This window comes from Juglans regia, chromosome 13, assembly GCF_001411555.2.
Source record: "Juglans regia cultivar Chandler chromosome 13, Walnut 2.0, whole genome shotgun sequence".
Classification (NCBI taxonomy): Eukaryota; Viridiplantae; Streptophyta; class Magnoliopsida; order Fagales; family Juglandaceae; genus Juglans; species Juglans regia.
Window position 1 is genome coordinate 22790769 of NC_049913.1, and position 9401 is coordinate 22800169.

At 39.1% G+C, this 9401-nt stretch overlaps 1 protein-coding gene across 1 annotated transcript; it reads right to left on the minus strand.

Moving 5' to 3' along the window:
* Window positions 1-4390: 4390 nt before the first annotated feature.
* Window positions 4391-5943, minus strand: LOC108988528 (ATP-dependent Clp protease proteolytic subunit 2, mitochondrial). Its single transcript, XM_018961813.2, has 2 exons — window positions 5477-5943; window positions 4391-5003 (listed from the first exon to the last, which is right to left on the minus strand). Exons 1-2 carry the CDS (start codon window positions 5787-5789, stop codon window positions 4579-4581), a joined length of 738 nt encoding a protein of 245 aa, XP_018817358.1. The 5' UTR covers window positions 5790-5943; the 3' UTR covers window positions 4391-4578.
* Between the last annotated feature and the right edge of the window lie 3458 nt (window positions 5944-9401).

Below are 9401 nucleotides of genomic sequence, written 5' to 3' on the forward strand. Positions count from 1 at the left end.
ACTGATCGAACTACAAATATATATTTTTAAATATTTTTTATAAATTACATATATTATTTTATATAGTAGTTATATAAGTGAATTGTGTCATTTTCATCTAACCTATGACTATTGACAAAATAAAATATTAAATATATAATTATTAATTAACTAATATCAATTAACTAATGTATAATTATCAATTTCGATAATTTGAACAACTTTTTTTAGGTTATTTTTAAATAAAAAATGTGCAAATAAAGTTAAATAGTTGTATTATTCAAAATTATAAACATTATGGGTTTTTTTTGTACTAATGGGCCGAAAATACATAATGCGCCTTTTTTTTATATACTTCAAGAATGACGTACTTTTTGTATGATTGGACCCCCATTTGAAACTAGCCTGGACCAATAGCTAACAGTTCGGTTTGGTTCCACTAGGGGTGATCGGTCTGGTCCAATCTAGGAAAATGATGGACCAAAAGTCTCGGTTCAACCTCCTCCCATACCGAACAGATTTACACCCCTAGCTAATTGTAACTTTCAATTATAGTGACGAAAAGTTATAAGTTATTTTTTTTATGTCATTTGTTGTAATTCAAAATTTTTTATCAATTATCAATATAGAATACACAATTATAATTCTTAGTTATAAGTTGAAAAAATATAAACATTTTTTCCTTAAGTATTTAATTCGGAAATCTCAATGGTAATATAAAATATCAATAAAAAAAGTGATATTAAAATTCTCAACTTTAGATTATTCTAAATTTATTTAATTTGAATTACACAAAGTTTATGAAATACTAGACCAACGACAACGCCATGGGTCTCTGGTGCGAAGACCCCCGACAACAGTTGCACTGTATGTTGGTATCGGCCCACAACAACATCATGGGTCTAAGCTTTTCTCAAAGATGGACCACAATGCCACAGTGGGTATAAGTCGACTAAGGAATGGACTACAACATCATCATGCATCAGATCAACTAAGGGATGGACCCTTTTGCTTGTATGAGAAGCACTTTGCCTCCCATCGTGCTAAGTGCCATAGTGCTCTTCTAATGCTAGCACTTTTGCTCTCTCAGTACTTGTCTAGGTGGAAAGTAATTTTGCTATCCATAGTATACTAGCCTAAGGGCAAGTACTTTTGTTCTTCATGATGCTCACCTAGGTAGCAAATACTTTTGCTCCTCAAGCGGATACTTTCCCTTACGATTCTCTCTGAGGTGGCCAACTACATGTTCCATCACGGTTCACCTGAGGTGCGAGCAGTTTGTCTCTCATTGTGCTCGGCGAGGTTATGAACACTTTTGTTCTCGCAATGTAAGCCTAGGATGTTAGCATTTTTACCCCTTATGGTGCTTATCTATGTGGTGAGCACTTTTCCCTTTCATGATACTAGTCAAGGTGGTGTGTTTCATGCTCCTTCACGGTGCTCGCCATGGGTGCTCGCTCTTTGCTTCCATTTTACCTCCCATGGTCAATGAAGTGACTAACGATTTTGTTCTTTTCTTTTAAGCCGAAGCCAATTATGTTAGTTTTTTCATAAATAGGAAAATCAACATGGATTGTTTTGTTTTTGTTTTTTTTTTTTTTTTTTTTTTTTTTTTTTTTTGGGGGGGGGGGGGGTTTGAGGGTTTTTGTAATCTATCACATTATTTTATTTTAAAGAATTAAGTAGGAATTATAATTCTAAACTATCACTAATTTTGTAATATTTAACCGAGATTATAAAAAAGTTGTATGCCTAAATTTGATTAAGATCTAAAGCTTTAAGACGAGCGAAAAGGGGTCATGAATGAGCATGATCTTACAAAGATTTGATCCAAATGGAGAGTGTACGTACAATATAACGATGTACATTGCAATTTTTTTTTTCAGAATTTAGGACAGATGGTAGGTACAATATGAAATCACTTAAAAAATAGGTGAGGGAAAATATTCCAATTATTTTATTCACAATTCAGTTCAATCCTTATCATTACGACATTCATTGATTGATTTTAAATGTTAACAGAAAAACATTTATTATGAGGTGTTTTTTTTTTTTTTTCCCCATGAAAGCATAGACAAATGACTAGATGAATTTTTTTAAAAAAAATAAATAAATAGAAAACCCTTTTGGTATTTAAAAGACGTTTCCATTTTTTATTTTATTTTTTTGCTTTGGAAAGTTCTGAAAAAATGGGGAAACTATATGAGTGTTGAACATTAAACTAAGTGCTTTCAGATCTCCAGTTTACTTAATAATTCTGAGACAAGTCAATCTAAAGCAGTGAGTGTAGTGTATTGACCAGTGTTTAGAATTATTTAACTTACAAGATAAAGGGAGTACAGGAATTTAAACAGAACCTTATAAAACAGCAAGTTTCTCAATGAGAAATATAATGAAAACAAGTAACAACAGTGAAACTCATTAGCAACATGATTTCTATATAACTGTGTCTCTAAAGCAACAATTTCTCAGTAGGCTCTAATTATTGCAACAAAAACTCAGGAATAGAAGAAATACAACTCTAATATTGATAACTACATCAAAGCTGATAACTACATCAAAGCAGTCAAGCAATTCCTCCTCCAATGTCGTTCTCTAAAGTGGTTAAAATTTCTCCATAAGGCAAGCAACAATTACGGCGATGAAACATAAACAAGAATAAGTGACGGGATACTTTTATAGGTGAAAAAAATGTAAACATGCCGACTAAAAGAATTCTCCACTCTCTCTCTCTCTCTCTCTCTAAAACTATTATGAACTCACTAGATAAAACTCATATTTGAAAACCAGCTTACAAAGGAAGGGTGCCTAGGGGTTTATAAACCACCAACAAATCCCATACTTAGTCGATGTGAGATTGTAACCACCACCACACTCCACAGCCGACATCCATGGCGGTCCCGGCGCTCACACGGGACCATAACAAATGGCTCTGATACCATTTATTATGAACCCACAAGGTAGAATCCACCCTTGAAAACCAACTTACAAGGGAAGGGTGCCTAGGGGCTTATAAAACATCAACCAATCTCATTTTTAGTAGATGTGGGATTGTAACAAAAACCCACCCCCTCTCACTCCATAGAAAAAAAGAGACTATTCCATAATGACAGCCTTAATGATCAGATGGATGTTCTAGCACCATAATCCATACATTCACAACATGCACCTTCCTTTTGAATAAAGAAAAAAAAGAACAAAAAAGATCAGGGAGAAATTTGTGGAGAATTGCGTATCTTAAATCTCCCTTTTCTCTGCTACTCAATTTATTAACTAGAACTCAAAACCAAACATCCATCCAATATCAATATGAAGTATCGACCATCTCAAAATAAAAGGTCCTTTACCCAGTAATGATTCCATCTAAATGGGGTTGTGGGAGAGGTTGGATACGGTACTTTCCTTCAACATTTCTCCATGAAATGAGAGCTTCTATAATGCACTTGATAATTATGGTGGATTGTAAAGGCTCCAATATAAGTGCCAACAAGTTGACTCAAACAGCCAACACTTTTGCCCTAGGATCATGAAACATTTCCAACAACTTCCTATCTACAAGTTCCCAAACCTAAAATACCAAGACAGCAACTGGCTCATGGTTACATTTCCATTAAAGTACCGCTAATGAAAATCAAAGCTTAATGAATATTCACAAGTTGAAACAAATCAGTCCATACAGTTGTGAAACTAATCACATACACCCATTATGTACGAACATGAAATGATGGGCAGCAAGTGCCAGCTACCAGTGGTGGACATCAGAATGAATCCCTTCCACTCAGAAGAAAAATGCTCCCCTCCCAGCTTTGTCAATGGAATCACACATCAAACCCCTGAGATATGCATGGAGGCCAATATTCAAGCTCAAGAAGGATCCTTGCCTAACCAAATTATCTTCGGTAATCCATTTGCTTGATGCTTTCTCCAGGGGACCGAGGTTGGGGGGATGAGCTTTCATCTTAATAAGGAAAACACAGCCAAAAATCTCAAATCAAAGTTAAAGTAAAATATGAGAGGGGGGGAGAAGGAGAGGGGAAGAGGAAATCAAAAGGCATTATGTGCCCTGTGGTCATGATCAAACATACTCAAGCAGGAAAAGAACATTAACCATGTTGTGGGAATCACAATAACGTTACAAAAATTAACTAAAAACTAAATTGAAGAAGCTGCCGCTATTTTCATTCCAAAACCATTTACCAAAAACTCACCCTTTAGGCTCAGAAACTAGAAATTTCTAAGGAAACCAATTGTGTCAAACAAATTGCAGAGACTATCTAGTTCAGATTAATGTTTCCTTTTAAACTTTCAATTGGTACACACATATATTTCACAAGTCAACAATTTTGATATATACGTCAGTTTTTTTTTTTTCTTTTTTTCAATAAAAAAAGCAAACTCCACCAATCGTGAGTGAAGTTTAATAAAAAAGGCACGATTTCTTTAAACTGAAACCAAGCAAATAGCAGTCATACTTTGCACTGTCAAACCTAACAATCTTCATAAACAAGACAAAAAATCAAGTCGAGAACTACCACATTATTATAATGAAGGTTAACAAGAAATCTCAAAACAACATATTTCTTGTCAAGTTCTTACTCTCTAATCCTTACTTGAACCTTTGTCCTTTCCTTCATTTCCAACAGCATCAGTCACCAAAGCCACTGGTCTTTCATCAATAACCTCATCAATAATCCCAAACTCCTTGGCTTCATCTGGTGTCATGAAGTAATCTCTATCCATATTCTTCTGAATTATCTCTATCGACTGCCCCGTGTGCTTTGAATACAGTGCATTTAGCGAATCCCAAACCCGAACAATCTGCTTTGTGTGAATTGTCATATCCTTCGCCTGCCCACTGTATCCTCCAGAAGGCTGATGAATCATAACTGTTGCATTCGGGAGAGATCTTCTTTCACCCTTGGTCCCTGCTGATAAAAGAAGAGATGCCATCGATGCAGCTTGGCCTAAACAAATTGTATTGATTGGAGACCGGATGTACTGCATAGTATCATAAATGGCAAGACCTGTATAATTCTATCGAAGAAAAAAATGAGACCTAGAAAATTTAGCTTGGATCTCTTAAATCCAGTTCATTAGGATCTACTAAACCAAACAAATCACTATAAAACTGATACATTTGGAAATTACGCCCCGTCATCTTTGTAGGTAAATACAACTCAAACACCTCACTCTCTACGACCTCTTGTTCATCAGAAGGAGATGCCATTAGCTCCCAAAACAACAAGCGACCCATTGAAACAGCTCACATTGTTAAAGTTTAACATTTCAAACAAACTCTCATTTCATTGTACAATACGACCAATTTTCTGGATTATCAAATGTAACCTAAATCAGGTAACTTGCGCATTAGCACGATCATCGGTAATTGAACGTCTGCGAATTTAATCTCTTGAACAAGGCTACTCATTTAAATAATAGAGTGGGATTTTTCATCAAGTCCGAAATAGAAGAGAGTGGAAATAGAGAAACGAGTGACCTGCGGTGACGGCGCCGCCGGGGGAGTTGAGGTACATGTGGATAGGTTTGGAGGGGTTCTCGGACTCGAGGAAGAGGAGCTGGGCGACGACGACGTGGGAGGTGTCGTCGGAGATGGGGCCATTGATGCACACGATTCGCTCCTTGAGGAGGCGGGAGAAGATGTCGTAGGCGCGCTCGCCTCGCGACGAGTGCTCTATCACCATAGGGATAAGGCTGTACCTGCGCACCGGTTGGTGAGCCCACGTCGATGCTGATCCCCCGGCCGATAAGGTGGCGGCGAGGAGTCTAGCTCTTGAAATTAGGCTCCTCATCGTGGTTGTAAGTTAAGAGAAGGGGAGTGGATCTTCGACTTTCCGAGAAACTCAAAGAAGGGAGAGGGAGTAGGTCTGCTTGTTTAATTACCGATGAGTATCTTCGACAGACGAGAAACACTAGTGTGTTTTGGCCGATGGAAATGTAACTTAGGGCTTGGTGGAGCCTCGTATGAGACACAAAATTTTTTATTTAATTTAACTTTATCTCATCTTATTTTCAAACATAATTTAAATATAAAATTTTTAAATTAATCATTATAATTTTTTCAAACTAATCATTATAATTTTTTTAAATTTTTAAATAAAAAAATAAAAAACAATTCTAATTATAAGGAGATTTTTCCCTTCTAAGGCCAACGAGCATGTGAATGAAAGTTAAGGGAATTAAAATCAAAGGCTCAACTTAAAACAAACAAATTTTCCAACCCGACCCATGGGTAAGGTCCTCTAGATGCAACTTGCAGAAGGGAGGGTGTTGTAGGGGATGAGACTCGTCGATCTGAAGGTCCCTCGAATAGTGTTTAGCTCTCAAGTGTCGTCTGCATAGTAGGCGTAATGTATGAGAAACCCTTGATCTTCTTACCAGAAAGACATCAACGGACCACCAAAGATATTGTCTGGGAAAATGAAATCGAAAAACCACGCCGCATTAATGGCATTACTATCCGGGCTACACGCCACATTAATAACGCTGTCACAGAGCCATGTCACGATAAAGGACTCTGACACAGGGAACAGTACGACAGACGAGAACTCCATGGGGCAGACATGATCTGTCCCCCTAGGCTTATAGTATAAATAATAGCTCTCAGCTAGGAGAATAGACTCTCTGATATGAATTTGTTGGAATGGAATCCCTTGAACCCACAATCAATTTGAAAACTCATCTAAGAAAGTCAAAATCAAGTCAATGGATGGAGAACCTAGACCCATTGAGAACTCGTTTCAAGAACCTAGATAATATTAAAATCTAGACCCGTTGAAAAACTTATCTCAAGAACCCAGATTACAAGGAAGAAAGCACAAAAGTTGTGATTTACCTTTGATAAGTTCAAAAATTCAATTAAGAACAAGAAGATATAAACTCAACTCACAATGAATAAATTCATCAAATTTCTTAAAACTTCTTAAAATGAAGGTACAAAGAGTATTTAAACCAAAACTTAATTAAAACCCTAACCAAAATAAATCATCATCTTCAAAAAATGTCCCTGAGTGAATAGTGACGCAGCTACAGTCACACTGCTACAATAACTTCTTCAAACCCTAGTTCAACAAAATAACCACTTTCCCAACATGCCCTTGAATAAGTGCCCATACTTAAGTCATTCTTATAATAAATTCAATTATTGTGAACTAATAAAATAAGTCATTTAAATTAATTAAATAAGTTGAAAGCCTTCAAGTACCCAAAACTTTTAAGTCATGTTGTTACCCTCTTCGATAGCTTGTATCAAATGAATCAAAACTGGATCTTCATCCTTCAAACTCATCTTGAATGTTGAGCTCTTGCTAGACTCGTCCCAAGTGGATTGCACCAATCATTGCATTGCCTCATTGATCTTCTTGGCTTTTGACCATCTAATTGTCCCATCTGGAACTTGCAAAAGATCTTTAAGACTAGGTCTATCTTGGTGCCCATCACTCCCTGATCCCTAAACTCTTTCACTTATTTACAAACTTCCAAAAATACTTACTAACTTTGGCATCAGAAACTCCTCGACCCCAAGGTTGGTCTCTCCTAGTTGCATTCTCTCCTATCTTTTGCAGGCCCATTTCAAAAGACCTAAGTTGTTGGAGCTTGGCCAAAGGTGTGCGAAACACGGCATTAATAGTGGTGTCGTCTGTGGGATTCTTGTAAATCTTACGTATCATTCTCATGTCTACGATAACCTGTTCCGGACAACTCAGGAGAGACATGAGAGACGCCATGGAAGTAAGATAAAAAAATATGGAGGAATGGGTGATGAAGTTAACTGACGAAGTGCAAACACTTCGTAAGGAAAACAAGGAACTCAGAAAGCTTAGCAGGAACGAGACGGCGGAGCAGAATCCAGTGATAGTGAATATGCGGGGTCCTGGAACACACAGGCTGGACCGAATAAGGAGGAAGAGCATAAGAACATGTAGACGAGCACCGTAGTCTTAAAGGAAAGTATGAGGAGATAGCAAGGAAGATGGATACATCATCAACGGTGGACCAGTTGCTCACAAGCACTAGCCTACCTTACACACAATAGGTGATGGCGATGCCCTTACCACCAAAGTTCAGGGTCCCAGCTATGGAAATATATGATGGAGGAAATGATCCTCTTTAGCATCTGGAAACTTTTAGGGCTCATAAGACGTTGCATAGCTTCCCAGGCGAAGTAGCATGCAGAGCGTTTCCACTAACCCTGAAGGGGGCCGCACGCATATGGTTCGGCTCTCTAGAACCTGGATTAGTGGATAGCTTTGGCGAGTTGGCCAAATTGTTTCTAACTCAGTTCATGTCGCAATGGCTTTTGGCGACATACCAGCTCGCCATCAAACAAGTAGAGAACGAAAGCCTAAAGTCCTACCTAGCCATATTCAACAATGAGCGCATAACCACCGACGATCAAGACAAGAGAAGATAACCTTGGCAGCCCCTCTGGGAGGAGTTTGGCCGCGATCCCAAATTATGGTCGAGCTAGTAAGGAGGACTCCCATGATGTTGCGAGAGTTCATGGACCAGGCCGACAACTTTATCAACGCGGAAGACACTATTCTGGCGTTGGCGGAGCCAAGAAGGAAGGAGTTGGAGCGAGCATAAAAGAGAGCAAAAGCCCTGGCTAAAGTTAAGCTCCACAAGAAGCCGGAGAAGAGCTCCCAAGATAAGAGGCGAGAGGAAGTCCTGACAAGGGGACCGGGACCTTGACTCGACCGGCCCACATTCACTATCCACGAGGCCGACACCTCCATTGCCCGAAGAGAGGATGATTGGGGTATAATGCGCCGCTACTGCACATACCACAGGTCCACCTCACACAATATCGAGGATTGCTTCTCCCAGCGAGGGAAGTTAATATGCGAAGCAGGAAAGACAACGCCATCCCTCAGCACAGAGACTGGAGCAAGAAAGAAGGGAAAGGTCGAGAGAAAAGAGTAGGGACCGAGGCAACTGGCATAGGAGGGAAGATAGCCCCCGGCGGCCACCACTGGCACAGAAACCACAAAAAGTTCATCCTTGTTCTCCACCACGGGAGGGGCCTCCACATGAGAAAATTCGAACCATAATAGGAAGATTTACGGGTGAGGGTGTTTCCTCCTCGAGTAGAAAAGCACATGCCAGGCGAGCACGGTACCACGAGGTGTACTCGGCGGAGTATTATCCTACCAAGCATCGAAGGGGTGACCCTACCCCTATCATCTCCTTCACAGAGGCCGAGGAGGTAGGGGTCTTGTACCCCCACGACGACCCATTGGTGGTCACTATGCTCATTGCCAACTTCACCACCTGCAGAATCCTCATTGACAATGAGAGTTCTGCAGACATCCTGTTTTGGGCGGCCTTTACTAGAATGTGAATAGATGTTGCTTGGTTGCAACCGGCCCTCATGCCATTGAAAGGCTTCTCCGAAAGTTAGG

Excerpts from the sequence above, each read along its gene's own strand:
- LOC108988528 (XM_018961813.2), bottom strand. The coding sequence starts at position 5,789 with ATGAGGAGCCTAATTTCAAGAGCTAGACTCCTCGCCGCCACCTTATCG. Across the intron at positions 5,004-5,476 it reads CGGCGGCGCCGTCACCGCAG|GTCTTGCCATTTATGATACT; the intron begins GTCACTCGTTTC and ends AGAATTATACAG.